Here is a 22,998-nt window from a genome sequence, read left to right as displayed (position 1 = left end):
TTACACAAGACACTCTGAATTTAGAATTATTTTCTCATTAGGTAGTACTTTAAAAGACATGGCTGCCCCTCATGATCTGTATTTTGAAAACTAGCATTTTGGATTAAATACTAAATACTAAAAGGAAAACAAGAATGTTGTGAACACCATTACAGTGAACATGATCTTTTGGGGCATGATGCTCTGTTCACAGAGACTTGTGGCAGCTTTTTAACAACATTCAGGGGTGGTGGAGCATAGCACACTCAGGTGATGATGATGAAAATGAAATGTTCATTCAACTCCACGTTCAACTGGCTAGGAAGTCTTTCTTTTGGGGAAACTGAAAAGATCCACCAAATAGTCCATGATATGTGGAATTCTTTCTCTAGCTCATATTACTACTTCCTCTTCGGTAGTGCCATCCATCTCTGAAGAATCCCGGGAAGAAATATTACAGGATCCTCCTGGAAAGCACAACAGGAATTGATCCCGGACTGTATCACCTTATTGTGTGTATAGCACACCATCCTGGGGCAACTTCATTCTTAGCTCTTCAATAATTCACCTACCAGCAGGAGTTTTATCATAATAAATTAGGCCTACAAGAAAGCATGCTAAATCTTCACAATACATACAATTCTACTGGCTTTTCTGATCTCCTGAGCTTCTAAATCTGTCTTTCTCATTCCCTCTGAGCACAAGACCTCTGCTTCTAACTTTACTGTCCTGCTGTCTCTGGGTATTTCTGGAAAAACCTAACTGAACAACAACAGAAGAATCAGCGCAGAACACTGAACAGCATTCACTGTTTCGCTGCATCAGTAAAGCATAGCATATATGTAAAAAAAAAAAAAGAAACAAGGACAGAAGGCTTCTATTAGGTTTACTGTGTATATGCCCTCCAAATAATACATTACTTGGGAATAATTGTTACATGTCCCTATTTAAAAGATTCTAAAGAACCCACCAATGAAATTTCTATACAGTTATTGCAGCCTATGCTTTGAGAAGCAAATATAGCAGAATATATTGGATTTCATGCCTATTGCAAGATTAAGCTCAAAACCACAGTTATTTTAAAAACATGCAGTATCAAATCCTCCTTTGATCATAGCTTGTTTTCATGTTAAAACTTCAAATATACCGTGTGAATTTTTTTTTAGATGTGTTTACAAAATCATCTAAAAATCACACTTTCTGTGATGCATTTCACAGCAACCATGCATACTAGTTACACAATCGACTGCTTGTCTCTATGAGAAGTCGGTCATTTGGTAGAGTTTTGCGTAAATTATAAAGAAAGTATCTGGAACTTTGGAGAATTGTGGGGTTTTTTTCTTCTGAAATGTTTAATAAGGAGCTTGAAACCTCCACTTTTTTTAATGTAAATCCCTATTAAACAATGACCTTGAAACCTTTGGAAGGTCAGGTCTTGTAGAACTGTTTCAACCAGAAGCTGCAAAGCTGTATGACCTTGCTTTCTGAACTGACATTTTTCTCAAATGGGGACTTCTGAAAGGAAATTCTAACCACCCATGCCTCTTGCATGAAGCTCACAAAAAAAAATACTAGACGCGAGCAGGATTGTTTGGGACACCGGGAGCCTACCCACATTAGCCTTTTTTTTCATACTAGAGTAAATATTGGGTTAAAATAGTCACTGCGGAGATCTTCAATTCGCCAGGATTCTCCAGCGGCTGTTTAGATTATAAGTGCTTTCTTGACTTACAAAATGGGTAAATATTACCTTATTTCAACAATTCATCTTTCAAACTTAACTATTTTTTTACATGCCCATTCCTTTTAAGACCTGAAGTTTACAGTGTAGCTTTCTTTACAAGTTACAAACATCATTAACAAAGCTGCACTTACGATCCCCACCAAGCCAAGGCAACCACTTCAAACTGAGATCCCCACAAAAATAATTTTGTTTCTCCTAATGCTCATCTGACTACTAACTGAGCACTCTGCCACACAAACACAACTAAGACATGTGGAAAGATTGGAAAACTTGGAAAGATTCCATTTTTATGTTATTTTTAAAGGAAAACCATCTGAAACCACAAACTTCTGAGTGCTTTGATGTTCACGTAATGAGATTATCATTTAAGTGCCACAAATCAAGATTGACAAAACCAGTGAGAGTCATGCAGAATATAACAACCCTGTCAAAAACCTTCTACACAGACACTAGCCCACAGTAAAACGAGTACTGCAGTCCAGCACGACTGTGCCAGACTGAGAGAGTTCAAATGTGTCCCAGATCAGGCCATGTGCAGAGCTTCCACTGACTTCACCAGCAATAAATAAAGATCCACAGGTTTAATCCACTACTACTAAAATTAACATAGCTTTAGTACTACTTCAGCAGGGACAGGATCAGTTCCTAAACAGACTACTACCTGTAGTCAACCCCACAATTGCTTGGGGAAAAGACATCCCACCTTAGGTGGCACACACCATATACTCCGGTCATAAACAGGACGCCAAGCCCAAGCTGGCTGTAAATAGTACGGATCTATTCATTTATTACTCCTCCTTGTTTTCAATCCAATCCATTATCCTATTTGCAACCAAAATACTCCCAGCTCTCCATTTCAAACAGCAGATTATGCCACTTAATGGCAATTAAATGTCCTAAAGGCATTAAAAGGGTATTGCCAAAACATATTTCCAAGCACTGGTATAAATAATTTTGTACAGGCTTTGAAATTCCTAACGAGTGAGTCTTCAGTGCAAACGTCTCTGTTGAGGTCATACGTCTAGGTGTTAACACAATATTAATCTTCAGTAGTAATTAATGATACTAAAACTTTCTTCAACCTACTAAGATAATCCAAAAACATAAGAATTTTAAGATGACAAACAGTTTCTTACCCACCTTTAGTAAGTTTCTCTGACACAAAGATTGTTTTTAAACCCTAAACCTAACAGCAGGATAAATAAGCAAATAGGACAACACTTAGCAAGCTTTACACTTACGTATTTACACTTCAGAGCTAAGTATATCACTTCAAGTTATGAAAAACATTTTCAGTTATTTTTTAAAAATACCAAAACTTTGATGATGTTAGAGTCCAATGCTGGAAGGAGGTTGAAAAGTGCAAGGGAAATCACTTACATCACCTCACCAAATAGACACAGAGAAAGCATTTGCCAATTTTTCTCCAACTGTATTAGTTGATCTACTAGAATACACCTCCTACAAATCTTGCCTCATTCTCCACCTGAGATCCCCTGTAATAAACACATTGTCATTGTTAGAACAGATTTCTTTTTTTCTTAGAGATCAGCACAGTTACATTTAAAAAAAAAGTCAACTATGAGCCAATGCAGAACAACAGACTAGGCTAAGCAAGTCACTCCTTTGTAACTGTTTATTTTAAATGTTAGCTAGAGCCCACTTATTCTCACTTATCTCATTGGGTTTGGATTTAGCTAAGGATCCCACCTACTCAGAGAGCATTTTGACTCTATTTATAGAAGACTACACCATACTGAAAGTGTTTCTTCCTTTTGATGTGAGATATGGCAACAATAACACTTCAGTTCTAAAATATAACAGGACAGCAATATAAAACATAGTAGTTACTAAAATTTCCAGTGACAACTGCCTATAAAGTGAAGCTAAAAAGATTTAAATGGGGTTGTCATAATGGCAGGTTTTGGCCTAATGAGTGTCCCAAATTCAAACTCGATTTGACTCATTGCAGGACAAAAATAAAGAATTATGAATGAGAGTAACTGGCTTGTGAGGGTGTCTCACGTACAGCCCTACCCTGCTGTCAGATACACCCCTGTGATACAGGGATATTGCTTGGCTGTATTTAGGGATACGCTTTTAAATCACCTAAAAAAATAAAAGCATCCATCCTTTCCTCTTTAATACTAAATTCTAATAGATTTCACTGTCAGAAAATTATTGAAAATTATCACACACACAACCAATGGCACAATCAAGGCTATCGGGTACTTTCTGAAATTTAAAATAACATTTCTTAAATGCATTTCATTATTATTTTTGAACATTCATTGTAACACACCTTTCACTTCTCACCTGTACCTCTTCACTCTGTCTTTATTTCACAAATAAGAAAATCTGAGCTTGAGGAAAATAAGTGACCGCTTCTGGCCTCCTTTCTGTTATTTTCACTGAGGTTTGAACAACTTTTGGGGATGAATGGCAGACTAATAAGCAAGCTGAAATTGTGAAAATGAAGTAATTCTATAGCAGTTGCCTATTCCAACAGCTCTACACTGTCAAAGTCACCCTTTTCCTGGCGGAAGCGGAAAGGCAAGGTAATTTCATTCAGTTGTAACAACAAAGGGCAGAGTTCCAAAGACAACAGTGTAGCGCAGAAATTTATTCAAGCCTGAGCACTGTCTTCACACAAAGCATCTCCATCTATTCACTATGGGATGTACTTTTTCAATATCTAGTGGGAAAAGTTATTGTGTTCTGTCATGTAGGAAATCATTATATAAAGCAACTAACAAAAACATGAAATAATGTTGAATTTCTGATACTACATTTAAGATTTTGAGTTCATAGGGTTTTTTAACATCAATTTATTTTCCATAACTACTACTGAAATTGCATATCACATCTATTTAATCTAATATCCTCCTATTTCCTTTATTTATGAGTTTTGATTATCCCAACCTTTGTTTACACAGAGCTGAAGTGAACTCAGAAATTTTTTCTTACCTCTTTGCCAATGCAGATTTGGACAAAAATCTGGTGATAATTACAAGAGTTTCATTATGTTTGGACTCTAAAATCTTTAACAAGCTTTAATTGTTAGTTCTCATATAAAACAGTGTAATGTCTGTCTGTGGTCTATCCTGCTTCTTGCTGCGATTCTTACAGAACTGCAGAGCAGCCTACAGGTCCCACTGAATACTCAGTTGAGATGAATTCCTCAGATTTGAAATCTATTTCATTACACAAAATACAGTAAGCTTATTTTAAAGTAGTGTTTGTTAAGAAAAAAAGTCCAAGAGTCTATGCTGTGATATAGATTTCATTAATAAACAGGATTAGAAACCTTAAAAAAAATATTGAGTGTTAGAATGTAAAGAGATGGTTGAAAAATAATGTCTAATTAAATAATTCAAATGTAATGTATCTAATTAATTAGATATAATCTTACAGTATCTTCTTAAAAGCATTAAAAAAAATAAGCTCCCTAATAAAGCCACACTGCTTTTAAACAGACTAAATTCTTACAGTATGCAAATAAAACATCTCACAAGAATTATTCATCTTTAATCACCTACCATACCTCATCCTCACTGTAGGACTCTACTCACAAGAATCTTTTTGCAGTAAGCACTTTTAGCTTAGGCCTGTCCAATACACTCAATCTTCTACAGGAATATCACTCACCAGCCAGGATCATTGTTAAAATCAAGGATAAATGTATTTTAATTATTATCAAACTTCAATAAATTCCTGTTCAAGTTTCCAAAATATGCACTGTAAACAAACAGGGAATGAGGAGCCATTACTCAGTAGCTCCTCAAACTGTGTATGTTCACATTTATAGACGCGCCTTAGAGCACTGAGGCTGTGGCTGGCTACAAATCCCCTACATCTGCCAAGGTAACAGAGGATAGCTTTTCAAATGCAAGCAAACACAACGTGTAATCAAACCTTGTAGTGTACCCAACTAGTGAAATTCAGTAAATGCAAGTGATCTCTTCAACCTCCTATAAAATAACAATATCAGACTCTACTTTCTTCCCCTCTTAAACATCCCATACACTAACATTGCAGCTTCATATATTCAGATTAAATCCAGCCATCCAAGAACTAAAACCTGTAAAAATTCCCTCTTGCACACAGATATTTCTAAAACCAATTTAATACATTAAGTTACTACTCTTGCTTTTCATTTAGGACTAAGTAAGCCTCTGTAATGAACATGCTGCAGATATGTAAAGGTATTAGAAACACTTCTTTCCCTTTGTGGTTTTGTAGAGAACAAGGCAGGATAGTTAATACTGACAGAGCCAAGGCAAAGGCTGTGTCTTCCCAGATCAGGCCAAACCGTGCTGAAGAGCTTCTTGTGCAGAAGCGCAGGACGGGTACAGCTCACCCCGTCATTTCCACTGCCCGGCAGCCACCCTTCTTCTCTAAGACAACACGACAGCAGTCACCAAGTGGCAAGTGTTCACCTTCCTCAGTACAAACGAGCCTTTTGACTGTAAATCCTATGCCTCAAAGTATCCTGTGAATGTTGCATCTTCTGTGTTGTTTCTATTATCGTTATGAGTGTCAAGGACATCATCTTCACAGCTCAGAAAGATTTAGTTGAGGCAAAGGCACAACCTCCTAAAAGAGCAGATTTTGTAGGAAGAGAGGCTACATGCACGACGAAATCTTGTTGCAGAAGTACATAGTCTCAGTTTGGTAGAAGACTGCATCATTTCTACATTGCTTTGAGATAATCAGTTAATTTAAAAGCGTGTTATGTTAGAAACAGCATTCAACAAGTATTTTCACCAGTTAGATGCTACAATTTATAAATTGTTTTAGTTTGCAAAACCTGTATTTTTCTGACTAACATTTTTGACAGATGGAAACTTAACTACAATCAACTTTATTACACTGAGATACAGTCTTATAAATAAGTAGCTGACCCTGTCAAACGTATGATATGCTCTAGTAACATAAGTTATCAAATAAAGACTGAAATATAAAAGCAAAAAGAAACACATACAGCAACAACTTTTTCCTTACGCAGTTTGGGTTTATGCATAACATTTTGGCTTTTTAGTTATTAAAAAAAATAAATGAAAGGATTGAACTTCAACGCTATGGCTCTCATGTAGCTGGGCCAGATTTCAGGCTAAAGACTAATGTGGTTTAGCTACTTAGGAAATAATTATAAAAGTACCTCTACCCTTCTAAATCAGGAGCACTGACATTCATCAGAATAATCCCCCCAGTTAAGTTCCTGAACCCGCTACCCACTGAACCCTGAAAGTGCAAAGCCTTCATATTTGATACTGGTAAATGGCAGGAAAATCATCGTACCACGTCAGTGCAGCTTAGCTCTAGGTTTCAAACAAAAATCTTGTTTCTCTTTTCTAAATTCACTGACAGATTGAACAAGAAAATTAATTTGCTCTCCACACAACACTACTCTTAAAAAACACTAACAAAGCACACCCCTTTGGAAGACACTTAACAGATTGTTTGTGGCAAGTATTACACAGTCAATCCCAAGACAAGACTTCTGGGATAGCTTAGTGCTATTTTAACGATAACCCTCTCACCACTTGTACTGTAATTCGGGGGGGGGGGTGGGGAGGGGGGAAGAAAGATTCCCTACATCTTGTTTTTAATATTCAACAGTATTACTCAACCACTGAGAAGGCTGGCTAGCTACAAGGCTCAGCCACTCTGAGCACCCTATCAGAAATGCTATTTTATTATGAATTAAACTGGGAGACATAAGTAAACATCAGCATTGCACAGTGCAGCACAATTTTGCAGGTTAGCAACACTTATATATAAGGTTTTTGTTAAAATCCTGATTACATTTAGAAACAGCACAGCAACTGCTGGTTAGATTGTACGTTTTCTACCTTCTTTGCCAACCACATTGGAAAAAAAAAAAACCTTGTCATTGCAGTAAAAACAGACCACCAAGACCCTTCCAAAAGAAAAACCCCCATCTTATCTCAAACGCTTGCTTTACGAGTTCTGACATCAGTGAGAATAACCAGATCTGGAAAAGAGGTTATTTGTTATTAATACTAATTTAATGGTTTGCTGTTACACAGTGCTATAGCCCCTCTGTCTGGTAACAACCAGCAATCAAGGCTCAGTTCCTACTGAACTAGAATCTTGAACTTTAAAGTAATGATGCTGTGAAATGAACAATGCAAGGATAATTTCATACTTGTGGTTTCAGAAAATAACTGAATCTTAAAATACAAGTTGCCATCTCTAATGTCTTAGAAAACATTTCCTATCTATAAGCTTTAGGAAAAAGTCAGTGTTGGCATATATCTAGCTTACTAAGTAATACAGAGAAAAACTGTACAAAGCTAGAGGTATTATTTTCCAGAATACCATTTAAAAAATCAGGTAAGGAAATCATTAAAAAGTGACATGCAAAAAAATTCATGACCCACATGTCTTGTGACAGTCTACAGCTAACCAACTACTGTTCCCTGTAACATAAAGATTTTGCTACAGAACATATTTCAGGCAAAGAATAAACAGGATAATGTTATATTTTTCATGGTAGTGCTAAACACACACAAAAAAGAAACTGCAGTAATGGAAACTCAGTTCTAATAAGCACATCTAAACAATGCTGACACGTTTTAAAAGCAGCACTTTAAAGTTGATGTACATTTACTTACACATGCATGTTTTGTAAGCATTCACACTGCAATCTAAGACACAGTAACAGATTTATTCACACAGCTGTTCACATAAATTGACCCTGATTCTGCAGATGCATAACTCTACAAAAGAGAAAATGCATCACTCGCACACCCTAAATTGGGCTTATATGTTTTGCCAAATTGGGCCATATAGCAATCTCATTATGAAAACCAAAGATTCTAAACTACGTAATTCAGCACAGCTTCTACACAGAATATGATCAGGTTATTTTTTCCTCAATTCTTTGCTAACAAAGTTACAAAATGCCTCCGTGAAAAGCCCTTAGAATTGCCAAGAGATAAATTCAAATCTTAAAAGGAAAAGACATAAACCCAAAAAGTAACAAACAAAAAGGAGATGTTAAAGCTAAAACAGGAGATCTTGCAAGGTGTTGGGCCTATTTTACAGAGACAAAAGCAAGAATTTCTTCAGGTATTTCAGACCAAAGTTTGACTTTATCTTTTTACCCAGTTAGGTTTTTAACTGACAGCAAGCCTCTCCCATTCTACCTAAGCTTTTCCCAAAGGTTTAGTTCTTGCAGAAATACAAAAATCAAATTACTCTGAAGAAAAAACATAATCAATTTGGACTTAAAAATCAGTTGCTAAATATGATATGAAGTGAATTATCTTTGAAGTGGAATAATTTGTCTCCTACAGTCAGTAGTCATAAGAACTACACTACAAAAAAAAAAAAGAAATTAAAAAAATAGGAGTAATATGGTGTTAAAAAGACCTGAAAGTCATGGAATTCTCCTCCTTACACGCCACATGAGAAACACACCTTTGGAAAAGCAAAATACTGCCCTTGGAGGACAGAAAAGATAGAATACTCAAAGAATTTTGTAGGTTTTACATATTTTATTTACATTTTTAAATATTAGTAGAGTAATATTGAGTATATTGATAAAGTTTCAGAAACAAATATTTAAATAGCTACCAATAAGCATTTAGTAAATGTATTTTTCCCTGTTATTACCAAATTTCAGCAAGAAGACTTGATCCAATTAAGTATTTCTCCTGTGAAAAAGACACTGAAATGTATAAATGCAGTTGCTATTTTAATTTTCCTCGTGGCTGCTTTATTCATTCTTCTCATCTTTAACGCATTTTACCAAGGGGAACCAGAAACCCGTGTGATAGAAGTAACAACCCACTCAAAAAGCACTTGTCCAGCTATGTGCATTTGCTTTCCCGATGTGTTACCTAGAAGTCTGTCTGAATGCCCATGCTCTATGCTTGTCCTGGGCAGAAGTGCCCTCGCCTAGCAAGCCCGCCTGCTCAGCCCTCACATGAAGCTGCTGTCCTCCACTGAAGCTGTACTTCACTCGGTGGAGTGGCCTGAGATTAGGTATGAAGGGGAAGGTAAAAGTATAAAAGTGGGTTTAAGAGCTGTCCACCTTGGAAATTTCATTCTGAGCAATGAGAAAACACAGCCCCAGTGCTGATCTGGAGCACAGGCACCTTATTAAAAGACACTTCTAACCCTCACCATATCGATCCAAGAACTAAGATCCTTAGAGTAAAAAATCGTCTCCATAACACAAAGTATCTTCTTGTTTTCCTAACTGTGTTTTTTCTACTCTTGTAATGTAAAAGTAAATGTACCTGTGCTTAATAGTAACAGTGACAACAAATCCCCTCCACACAGCAGCACCTGAATGAGACTTTCAAATTAAACAAGATGCTACCTTGGCATTCAGTCTAGTTAGCTACAATGAAACCTCCGGGTTTCTTTTCTGAACTGCACTGCAAGAACAAGCACCACAATCAAAGCTGCTGTCTGGCTTAGCAAAGACTGGTCCTGAAGTTACTACAGGCTTTGAGGTCCCGATCCTCCTTGAAAACAGGTACCATGTAAACGTACAAAAAACCTTCTATTTTGTGCGCGTGTGCGCATGTGCATGCACACACGTCCATAGTTAAGATGGGAATATTGCAAACTTGCCAAAACCACAAAGAATCTCAAAAAGAAATCATCAGGCTCAGAGACATAAAAGAGTCTCTGGGTTTTATTTATTTATTTATGTGTCTGACCAGGCAGCCCTACACCATTTTACTAGGCACCTTTCCTTGGTCAGTTTGTTTGTAAACAAGTCATGGGAGAAATCAGCAAAATCAAACACTAGTATGCTTTGGGTACTTCCTGAAAGCCACATGAGCTACAGAATTTAAAGGAAAAGTCAAAGCCAAATCCATACCAATCCGTGTATTTACTGGACTTCGCAGGACGTTTCAAAGCAGTGAGTCAGATGATAAATGTACTGCAACACTAGACACAATACTGTAGATAGAGACAGGTCTTTTGCTTTAATTTTTAATCTCCATTTTCTGTGGGTTTAGACAAACCACTGACATTACTTTAGCATAATACTTTGCAATGAATCAATACTTTAATTTAATAATGGTACTCTGTTGTCAACATATAATATATCACATAATGTCCTTGTATAGATGCTAAAAAAATATGCCAAATAAAACGCAAGGCTTTGCTTTTACCAGTGATCGCAGGTTAAATCAATGTAATGAGAAACCTTACAGCCCCCAAAAGAATTTTCTTCAGGGTTAAAAGGCAGCGTGGTATAATTTCAGCCATATCCTTTCCTCTCATCACACCAGCGCTGTGAAAGCTCTCTTAGGTCATGGGATTGCAACAAACACTCCAATAAAAGGAATACAGAGGAAATACATCTGAACAGAATCATATCTGTGAGTGGGACTTTTAGTTAAACATTCCAGTTCCTTATGGACTCGGTGATAACTGTGCTAGTTCCTAACTACAAAGGGGATTATAGATGGAAAATGGAATTAAGTCCAGTGTCATCCAACTTCATTGAAACAGATGAAGCAAGCTATAGCTGTAAAATAGGAAAAATAAAATTACAGTGACTTCCACTTCAGTGGTGTGACTACAATTATGTATTTATTATTTTTATCTTGACAGATGTCTTCCTGTTGACAAGCATTTAAGATGGGAAACACAAATCCAATCAAGTCTGTGGTATGTTGACTCATGGTATGTGAATAGAAAGTAAGTGGGAACAAGGAAGAAGCAAATACTTTTAGAGCTCCCAGTTGTTCACTTCAGTATTCTTTTTTCCAATTCAACAGCTTTCGATGCATTACAAATTGATAAATAACTGACATCAATCTTAGTCAATGCTAAAGGCACATGCTCTACAGTCATGTGCGCTCCCCTCGATTTCAATGACAGCTCATGATCACAACGCACAGTGTTCACAGATACATGTCATTTGTTGGCAGATAGTTTAAGAGCTCCGGGAAGAGTAGGGCTGGTTTTACTATGGTTTGGCACCTCCCACAACACCCTCCAGTTGGTGAAAACCCCGCAGTTCCATCTAAGTGTCATCCTCAATGTGAAAAAGATATTTGAGTCAGTGCAAAATAAAACAAACAGCTTTTTCAAAAATGTCAAGTGTTGGTAACAGTTCAGCTGCCAGATGCTTGTTACTTGAACCCATGCCGTGCATAACAAACTGACAGAGATATGACTAGGATAAACGACTAGACCAGAAAATCTTTAGCAGGAAATCAAAGTATACTCAGGCTGCAGTCTGGAGTCATAAAAAAAGGTCGCAATTGGACTGCAAAAGATATATCGATTAAGAGTTCTGTAACATCTCTTTCCTTGGTTCCTAAGCATTAGTTGAGCCCCACCTGCCTGACCTCAGTTCTCCACATTAGCCTTTGGTCATATGAACACAAGAGAAACCACAGTGCTATTTCATAGCTGAATTCACACAGGAATTCTTATAAGTACACCATCTCAATTTAAAGATAATAACATTACTGAAGAACCCAGAATACCATGAAAAATGCATATTGGAAAAATCAGGGCATGACTCTTCAGAAATGAAACCAATGGCTTGATAAAAATAAAACCTCACTGATGCGTTCCAGTCAGTTGGTTGATTTTTCTGATCTACAGGCCGGACCTCTAAATCAATGATTGATTTTTATGTTGAGCGCTGGATAAAGAGGCTCATGCTGAAGAGCCACAGTCCATGCATGATCATGAGAAACACACAAGCACAAGACACAAAGCGAGATTTGATGAGTAAGTGGCTTTTGCTTAGTCAGAACCTGGAGGATCTTCATCAAGAACTTTCAAAGCAGCTAACAGATAGCTTGACTTTGAGTGAAACACAACCAAGAATTATTGTCATTATGCACACCCACAAAAAAGTGAGAGATTTCACAACATCTCCTCAGATGAATACACACACAGAGAAAAGGCTTTACTAACATTTATTTCAGGTGGGCAATCATCTGGCTTTCTGGAGAAATAACTCCCAATTTGCCTTCCATTTTCCTAAGTCATATTTTGAGCCCATTTTAAGCTGTTAAAACAATTAAATAAGCTGCAACACGAACCGGTATAAATAAAGACAGCTGCTTCTTCTCTTAAAAGCTGTGAAACGCTAAATAACCTATGACTCTGTCCACACATGTGCCTTGCCAAGCCAGAGGATCACACAAGGGTGTGCACTATTTTGAAAGCTGGGGCATCAGATTTGTCACGTCAGATTTGTATTCACACGGCACAACGGGATTCATGACTTTCATTTCAATAGCAGCTGGAGCAATGGGCACAGAAAGAACACGCAGCTCAGCCTGGGAAATTAGGATGAATTTGTTTTTAAAAATTCCCTTTCTTTCTAAGAGTTGTTAGAGGCAGATGCAGATATTTGCTTTGGGGTCACACCACGTCAGCAGTTCATGGCAGAAAGAATGCATTTCTTCTCCTTCTCCCCTCCAGTGGATACTGCAGCCTCAAGAGAATTTTACATGTATCCTCAGAGATGCTTATACGTATCAGGAAAGTACAGCTGCAGGCTTTAAAAAAAATTTCCACATGTCCTACAAATTCAAATCCTTTTTTATGTAATCTATTTAATCTTCCATTAATGATAATCTGTGCTATCAATGTGCCCAAACAGGGTCAATTTCTGCTGGATTTGCACTTCTTGCGCTTCATCCTATAACTGAGCTCTGTTTAATGAGGGGAAACACCCTGCTGTAAAAGGTATTAGCAGTCTCCCTAAAACAAATACTAGTTACGAGACTGCAACTGCCAGGAACATTTCAAGATTGTGGGTTTTCTTCTTCCTTTACGTGTCTTGTGTGGAGGAGAGTCCTGCCAGCTGAACATTATTTATTAATCAGGATATCATTGCCTTCTATACCTTGTAAGGAGACAGCATGGAGGGGTTGAAATTCTGTGGATTTCTCTTACGTATCCAACAAGACAGATAGGAGAGAAAGGAAGAGATTCCAAGAGAGACCTTGACAGATCCCACCTGGCAAGCCCAGGCAGCATTCAGACACACACAGGTCACAGCAGTTTGAAATGCCATGTAACATACCTAGTTCACATAACGCTTGAAAACTGCGACACGTTGAAAATCAGGCTCCCTTTGCTGTTTTGTTTTTAAAAAGTGCCCTGTGCTGCTCCCTACACCTAAGTGAAATGGGTAGGGTTCAGCTCCACAGGAGATTTTTCTTCTGGTAACATCTGACTTTCTTAGGTCGCACCTACAGAGCCAGCAGGCGCAAACACACCTGTAAGGGATGGTTTTCTCCCAATTACTGTAGCAGACACTGGGAAAGCGAGTTACTGCCTTGTTTGCTCTTCTGATTTAGTGACAGTTTTATTTGTAATCATTCCCAGTCATCCACCACCTGCACACCCACACACTCACACATACACGTCCAATTTGCTGTTCTTCTCTGGATTTTTTCAATTCACAAGATCAGTCACTCTGCATATACTGATTGCCTCCCTCATCAGCAAATAAAATCTAAGGGACAAAATAAAGTTCAAGTGACTTGCTAACAAAATCCTCCAGCGGAACAGTCATACATTAGCACACAAAAAGGGGAGCCCTGGGCTCTAAAAGCAATTCAGGTGGTAGTATTCAGTCGAATTGAGGTTCCTACCAGAAGCAATAAAGAGTTAATGGAGGACACAGGGCTTCTCATTTTCTCTACTGCATGCAAGAAAACGCAGAAGATGACTGTAATACGGTATAATTGAGCGTCTCACTAAATAGCACCGCACAGAAGTTCTTTTGGCACGGATCGCATTTGTCCTAGATAACCTTTACGAGAAGCTGCAAGTTGATGCACACAGACCAAATGATTTTTCGGATTTAGCCCGAATCCTTAGGTTTGTGCCTGGGAGGGTGGGAGAGTCAGCCACCGAGCATCAATCGGGGAACTAGCCCCCTCCTCTGCCTAAAAAAAACCCAGTCAGTTACGCCAAGACGGTGCCGTGCCTACACAGAGGAGCCGGGAAAGCGTTCGGCTGCGCCTTGCATACTCGCGGGGTGCCCCCTCCTCCCTCCTGGCGGCGGCTCTGGGACGGAGAGAGCATCCTCCCGGAGCCCGCTCTCGTCTATTTCAAGGGAGGTGACAGCGGAAAGCCAAGCTCCCTCCCCGGCAGAGAGGCACAGGCACAGGCACAACCTACCCCGCACCTCCCGAGGACTGCTCGCCCCACGGCCCCTGCTGGGAGCCGCCGCTGCCAGGGGTGGTCATCAGGTGTCTCTCTCGCTCAGACACCTCCCGGCATCTCCTAAATCTCCCTTTCCGCAGCCCAGCCTGGATTGGAAAGGCGGGGGGGGGGGGGGGGGGGGGGGTCTGCGTCTTTCCTAAAAATCACAGTGAGATGTAGTCACCTCAAATGGCTGCTCCTGCCTCACCACCCATCACACAAACAGGGAACTTGGCGGGGGGGTGGGGGTGCTGCGAGCAGGGGAGGGAGAGAAGAACTGCAAACTTCGGAGCTCTCCGGCCTCCCGCCGGGCAGCACCCGCACGGCCAACCCGCGTCTCTCCCGGACGCGACGGCAGCCTCCGACCGAGGCATCGCCCCGGCGCTTGGCACGCACCGGGTTTCGGCGGAGGGGACGCGAGCAAGCGGGCGCCCGGAGAGCGCGGGGCAGCCGGCTTCACTTACGGATTTTGGGGGTCGTGCTGGGCTCCGGCGTGGCGGCGGTGGTAGACTCCTGGAAGGGAGACAAGGTCCAGGACGGCGCCGAGTCGTGGACGTAGATCTTGTAGGAGGAGGTAGCGTGTGCCGCAGTGGGCCAGGCGGGCAGCGGCGGGGTGCTGGGGACGGCGGGCGGCGGCCGGGCGCCGCGGCCGGGGGGGCCGCTGGCGGGTGGCGCCGTGTGGGGTGCGGCAGGGTGCCGCGCCGCCGTGGGCCGGGGGCCGCCCCGCGCCGGGCCGCGGGTGCCGGGGGGCCGCGGGGGAGCCCGGCTCATGGTGGTGAGGCGGGGGCTGACGCGGCTGGGCGGCCGCGGTGTGGCGGCGGCGGTGGTCTCCGCGCCGCGGGGGGGAGCGGTGGGCTTGGAGAGGAAGAAAGGGTCCTGCCCCACGCCCTTCGCGTCCATCAGCTCGGTGGGGACGTACTCCTTGACGGAGCCCACCACGATCCACTTGAGCAGCATGAGGCTGAGCCCCAGGCCGATGAAGCCGATGAAGAGGGGCACCACGCACAGCCACGTCTGCTGCCGGTTCCAGACGATGCAGTCGCTGCAGCGCAGCTCCCGCGGCGGCCCCCCGGCTCCATCCCCGCCCGGGCCCCCCGCCGCCGCCGCTGCCTCTGCCGCCCCGGGAGCCGCGGGGCCGGCAGCTCCCTCGCTCATCCTAGGGGCCGTCCGCAGCGCCGCCGCGGCCCCGGGGCATCAGCGCGCCGCGGCTGCCGGCGGCATGCGGCGGAGGGGGGCGGAGGAGAGCGGAGCGGGGCGGAGGGGAGCGCGGCGCAGCGGAGCGCCCCGCTCAGTCACGCCGCCGGCATGGCATGCCCCGCGCCGCGCAGCCTCCCGCGGCCGCGGAGTCAGCGGGACGGCCGCGCCATCAGCCGGGCGCCCTCCTCGTGTGCTGCGCGCTTCAGCCTCTTCGCTCTCCTTCTCCCTCCGCTCTCAGGTCTTTCCTTTTTTTTTTTTTTTTCCTTCCCCTCCAGGTAGTAAGTCGCAAGAATCCGGAATCAGCCTCCTCAATTTATCTTTTTTTTCTTTTTTTTTTTTTTTTTTTTTTTTTTTTATCCCAAGCGTGCGGCTCCGGCGGCGGGCAGGCACATTCCTTCACATCCACGCTCCTTCTCGCCTCTCCTCTTTTTCCTCTCCCCTCGGGGCTGGGGGATCGTTTCTTTCCGTCTTCCTTCCTTCCTTCCCTCCGCTCCCTCCCCCGCCCGCCGGGCTCCCGCCTATGCCGGGCCGCGGCGCAGCAGCATCCCCCGGCTGCTCAGCGGGGAGGCGGCGGCGCGGCGCAGCGCACCCCACCCGCCACTCCGCGGCCCCGCGGCCAACCCGCGGCCGGCGCCGGGCCAGGGAGGCCGATCCGCGGGCGGGGCCCGGGGCAGGCGACACGGCTCCGCGCAGCTCCTCCGCACCCGCGCTAAGTCTGGCTCGGCATCGAAACTCCGGCGAGGGTTCCCGAAAAAAAAGAAAATATATATATATATAAAATCCACACACAGACACGGGAAAAAAAATAAGATGAAACCCTGGAAAGGAGGCGGCAGTGACCCAGTCGGAAAAAAAAAAAAAAATACGGATCCGGCAAATAAATAGGCACGCAGAGGCAGCTCCTGCCAAGCTTGCAGCTTCGGTTCGATTGTGTATTCCTATGGCAGCGCAAGGCAGGCGGGCTAGCGCGGGGTAAGGCGCCTCCCACCACAGCCTAATGGTGGCTTCTTAATGCGCACCAGATAAATAAATGATCCAGGCAAACCCCTTGGGAGGGTGTATGCTACGGCAAGCGGAGCCTAGGAAAGGAAAGAAAGGAAAGAAAAAGAAAAAAGACATGGGGGGGCCCTGAACCCATCCTGTGGTAGCAATCCAGTAGGCTCTGTGTCAAAAAAGACACGAGTGGGGGGAGCGGCGAGGGATGTGCGTGAGGGAGGCACTTGGAGGGACGATTCCCAGCGAAAGGCCAGGGCTCAGGACTAGATGTTTTCCGAGGGTGATTGCTATCCGATAACTAACAATAAACAGCATTCTGTTGTTGTTGTTCCTGAAAGGCACCTGCAACAAAAGGATGGGCCTCCTCAGCAGCCGGGGACACAGGCACTACTGAGGTTGCAGCTCTCAGGACGTGGCCAGACAAGTTTTGATACTGAAACCACTACAGCTGTTTAATCTACTCCAAGTTCAATGGGGTCAGCAGTGCATGCTTTCCATTCACTTACTGGACAAAACATTTAAAGAGCTGAGGTGGTCACTGAAGGGTTAACAGGAGTGTACCAAAGGATAGGTTTATCACCATTTCCAAAATTTCAGAAAATGGTCTATAAAATTATTACAGAAGGTTTTAACCTTTCTTCTGAACTGTTACTTAATAGGTATCATTTCCTGGTATCAACACATAATTTCTTTAGTCATACATTTAAAAGTACATTAATATTATACAGAACAATTGAGCAGGAAAGTTGGAAACAAACAGTGAAATGTATTTGGTCTGTATATATACAAGCAAATATAGAAAAAACAAATATTGCAATGGAAACGTATCTGCTTGATTTTTTTTTCTTCAGAATGAATGCTAATAGCATTTATAATACAATATCAAAATTACATTAACTACACATCTAGATTATTGTCACTTCAAGCAATCCAACTGGAGTTTGACAGCTCCTCTAAGGTCTGTGCTAACAGCTATCAGGAGAATCTGTGGAAGTGGTTTATCAGGTACAAGGTTAAACAAGTGTTTAACCACTTTCTCATAAAAAAAAAAAAAAAAGCACTTTGGCTTTGGAAAACACGAATAAATAGGTTTCTAATCCTCCGATGAAAAGGCAAAACGATTAGGAGAAAGCATTAAGAAACAACCACATGAGCATTGCCCAGTACACAAATGGATGCCCAGTAGAACAAGCAAATGAGTAAGACAGGGAAGTCTTGGGAATCCAGGGAAGCTTTGTCACCGATTCTACGAAATCCCAGATTTCTTATGGAAATCTGCAATCAGGTAGTTTCAGTCATGAGTGCCTGTCCTGCACAGTCCTCACCTTCCTTGTAGACTATGAATACCTTTGTCCTGCTCTGGGCTTTGCATTGCCTGTACAAATGTTCTTTAGCTCCTGCCTCTTCCACAACCATATTGCTGTTCATAAGCTCGATATGAATCATTCTTTGTATTCATTCTCAAACAATTTGTACCTACTTCTTGGGAGAACAGAACACAACAAAAATGTTTTACAACCCTCACAAGACAGAGAGCTTTTATTTTTCTCATGACTATGTCCTGAAGTCTTTCAGTGTTTCATCTATCTCTACTGCACTTCTTCCTCCCAGTAAGATTTTAAGCTGTCAGCTCCTAGAATTTTTAATGGTTCTAATGGAAGACATCAGGATGTGATACCATTAAGGTGACTCAAGCGTAGCCATTTCATTGTTTAATATTGAAAGACTTCCTGTATTACGAGTAAAGATTTTAAGGCTTGTTTTCTTACAATTTCCCATTCTTATCATTGAGGGTTGACAAACTATTCTTGAAATTGATTGCGGAATGCTTTCAATATGCCTTACTTACACGAATTACTTAAAAACAGGTATTCCCCTGATAAGTTAATGAAGATCTTACCATTGACTATTATCCTCTTTGAAGATAGTTCTTTGGTCTAAAAATATGAAATGGCATAGATCTTGATACAGGAAGCTCAAAACAGCTTTCCCTTAACCTCACAGTCAATGCAAATGTATTTCAAATAGCTTATCCTTCAGTTAGAAAGAAAATACCATGCACCTAGACATATACCTGAGTGCAGGCAATGTATGGAAACCTCTAGTCATGAGTTAAAAGGTTATGATGAATACAAAAACACAGTCTCTGGATGCTTCTAGATTATTTCTCTGTCCTAAAAAATTAATATTTAAATCATAATAAGTTTCTCAAATCAGCCCACTCTTGTTAAACTGAATCTGTTCAGTGCATTAATTCTAATTTACGTAGGTATTTGGTAAATTTCACTTGCAGTTCTTCCTACTCATTCTGTATCATAGCCTGGCTCTTTTACTTTTTCTGGAAATATGTTTACAAAGATGAGAAAACAACATATAATTTATTTTTCTTGATTTACTTTTCTTTAAAATATGCAAAGAAATACTTAGTATCTCCTTGAGGACATCTGTGACTGGGATGGAATAAAATTATATATCTACGGTGGAGTTAGAAGTGGTATTTTCTTTAAGACTGGTGTGACACACTCATAACACATATGCTGTTTATGCATATATTGCTTTGTCACAGGGGGATTACATTTTGGCTGTACAGTGGGTATGACACAGCTAATGGTTCTGTTACAAGGATGCTGTTCCTGATTGGCTTCACACGTGCCTTCATACAGCAGAACCACGTACAGCCACATAGTCTTTGAATAGTGAAGTGTAATAAATTATTTAAAGGAGTTAGATTTGCTTTAACTGTTATCATGGAATCAGTCCTAGATATCTCATGTTAACTCTCCTCAGAATAGCCAACAAAAGAAACACAAATTCAAAACTGGGAAATTAAGACCCTTTTGGATCCATGTCCATTTCAGCACCAAAACAACGTGCATGTGAGATGCCTATATTTCAATCCCACATTGTTGCAGTTTAGCCCTACTCAGCAGCTGAAATACCACACAGTCACTCACTCCCCCCTCACCATCCCCCACAGTGGCATGGGGAGGAGAACCGGTAAAGAAAAGAAAGCAAAACTCATGGGTTAAGATTAAAAAAAAAACATTTTACAAGAACAACAGAGGAAAATAAAACAGAAATGGAAAACAAACAAACAAAACCCAGTAACAGAAAATACTGAAGCATGTAACTTACAGAGCAATAGCTCACAGTGGATCCCAGTGCCCAGCTCCCTCCCTAGCAGCAGGAGCCTCCCTTCAGCACCCTCCTCACTAATACACCGAGCAGAGGGTATGGAACAGCCCTTTGGCCAATTTGGGTAATCTGTCCCAGCTGTTGGCTAATTAATAACCTATCCCAGCTGTGTCCCCCAGCCACAGGTGCCACCAGCCCCAATTCCTCTCCCAGCTCAGGTGAAAATTAATTGTGTCCTAGCCAGAATCAGGACACACATCCACACACAGTTAAAGAAGCCTTTCTTTCCTCCTCAACTTTACAAAAGATCTGAAGACATTAGTTGTTAATTCATGTACATATTATCCGAAGCTGAGAGCAACAAAACCTCTATAGTTACTTTGCTTTAAGGTCCAATCAGCCACGGATAGCATAAACAGCCTCTGGAAACTGAGAGTTCCTCCAGCACCCACCTCACTTGCTGTGTTCTGGCAGTTTGGTAATTGGATGTGGCAAACAAAACAGACTTTCACAAGCAAAGGATGCTGGAATTGGGTCTGGTTATATGAATAGGTGTTATGCAGCTAGGATATTTTCCCAAACTAGGCCATGTGAATATTCTTTACTTCATTCTTCCTCTTAGCTTTCATCCCCAGCCCAGCTACAATGTATGTGTCCCTAATGGTTGGTTCACAGTCAGGGAAAACCTTGTGTTTTGTATGAGGTTGGCATGTAACTCTATTCCTTCTTCCATATGAAACATATAAATAGAATTCCACTGATCCCGTTAACCCGTGCTCAGAACTAAAGTACTCTTTCCCGCTCTGATTGCTAAAATAGCCATTAGGCAAGACAAACAGACTGAGCTTTATTCAGCTAACATGTTGTTAAGAGACTTGACCTGTGCGTAATGTGAAGCCCAAAGTATTCCTCCTTGTATTTTTGCACAGGATGTTATAAATGCTCCTGGTACCCAGGAGGAACAGTGCAAGTCACAACAAGTGAGAAATCCACCACGGAGTTCAAAAGCACAGCAGCCATTTGAGACTTTAGCAAGCTGCCAGTTAGTGTTATGTCAGTCTCAAACAGGTGTGAGATGAGTGACAGTTAATTTTGGAATAAGGAGAAGAGTCTCCTCTCTCTCACTGTGATATAAACACCAAAGAACAACCCCATAGCTAAATTAATTGGATAAAATGCACCTATCCTTTCGCACAGTGCGAGTATGCTGATTCCTCCTCAACAGTCAGCATGTCCTCAGTTTTTGAAATAATGTGTAGCCTATTCACAAATGCTAGGGCTGCCACTAAATATTTAGAATTACACTCGAATGTATGCCAATGAATATATACAATTCAAATATTTATCTTGGCATGGTTTGTGATGAGTAACTGAAATACATCATGACATTAGCAAAAAATCCCACACCCCAAGTCCTACAAAACATGTTTCAATCAGGAAATATTAGTAGACTGAATACTTTCCTTGGAGGAATTTATTACTAAATAACTGAAATCCTAAAGGCCTGTCTCACTTTTTATCAAGCCAAATTCTCAATATTCTCCACTTTTAGCTGACTGTAAAGTCTAAGGATTTCAGTGTGAGAAATTCTGTTTGGCAAGAGTAAAATAAAGTAATTTTTAAATTCTGATTTTAGTGGTATTTTATCAGTCCCTTAAGAACACACTTGATAATGATTTCAGACTCAGAAATATAGTGACTAGTCTTAACAATGCCCTTGCGATATATTGAAGCCACTGCAACATAACAGAAATGCATATATTACTCTTCAAGCCTTTGTAACCCCTGAGATTTTTATCAGGAACATAAATTTAGGGTGCCAGAGGGAGAACTACTTGAAAGCAAATATGGAAAATGCCATCAAAAGGCTTGCTGCCAAAGCACAACGAAGTCAGCAGAAATCTTTCAGTATATTGCACTCTATCTTGGACTAAGCCCTAAGTTAAAATTCAAATATTTCCAAGATTTAGGACAAAATGATGACAACAGCAAGTGAGAAAGCCTATGAAGCAATCAGTCATCAACAGACAAGAAAGTTAAAATTATTTACTATTATGACTCACTTCCAATTTTTTTTCCTGAAAATCTGCACTTTTTCCATCCCAATTAGTACACCCAATCCCAATTAATCAGGCAGAAAGGGAATATATACTATATTTCAGACTTCAGCATCTGTTCTTTTTCTTTTCCAAATTGCTGTCCCATGCAACTTCTGCCCAGTGCAGAGAACACTGCTGCTAGGTGTTGCTTGGCGAATGATCTGGCTGTGGATATTGTCACATGACACGAGACTAGATATATTTTGGAAATGCTTGCACTTTTACCAGTCTGTCACATGGAATAACAAATAAAGATTTAAATATCTTTAGTTCTGCTGCCCGTTGTAGAAGGTTTAGTCTTTGCAGAGAGGTGACAAAGAAATTACTGTTTCTGCAGTGATTTGCATATGCTACCAAAGGGGCAAAGCAGTGAGTTCTAAACTGTTAAAATGTACCTGAAAGGCAGGTGCTTGTCTCCCCAACAGCCCCGGGGTGGGCAGGAATGCGTGCCAGCGGGCTCCAGGTGATGGGTGTTCCAGCAGTGGCTCTGCTACAGAGGCACAACCCTGGAAACTCCTCCACTAACAGGTCGGAAGCATCCGACATATTCTTTCTGAGTTTCCCCTGGAAATTAATCCAAAGTAACAGAGACTGTCAAATTTAAGAAGAGGCATACAGATACTGAATTAGTTTCATCTATTTCAGTTTTAGAGATGAATGCTCTTT

The 22,998-nt window shown here is 41.4% G+C and overlaps 1 protein-coding gene across 2 annotated transcripts in view; it reads right to left on the bottom strand.

Moving 5' to 3' along the window:
* NRG3 (neuregulin 3) overlaps nucleotides 1–16,064 on the bottom strand; it is a 400,436-nt gene extending 384,372 nt beyond the window's left edge. For both annotated transcript variants that reach the window (XM_086752050.1, XM_086752051.1), the window contains exon 1: nucleotides 15,370–16,064. In XM_086752050.1, coding sequence (XP_086608176.1) covers nucleotides 15,370–16,060 — 691 coding nt within the window. In that variant the 5' untranslated portion in view covers nucleotides 16,061–16,064. The remainder of the gene's footprint in view (nucleotides 1–15,369) is intronic.
* Between the last annotated feature and the right edge of the window lie 6,934 nt (nucleotides 16,065–22,998).

Source organism: Chlamydotis macqueenii, chromosome 7, assembly GCF_036417535.1.
Source record: "Chlamydotis macqueenii isolate bChlMac1 chromosome 7, bChlMac1.mat, whole genome shotgun sequence".
Lineage (NCBI taxonomy): Eukaryota > Metazoa > Chordata > Aves > Otidiformes > Otididae > Chlamydotis > Chlamydotis macqueenii.
This window is presented reverse-complemented; position numbering and strand designations above follow the sequence as displayed.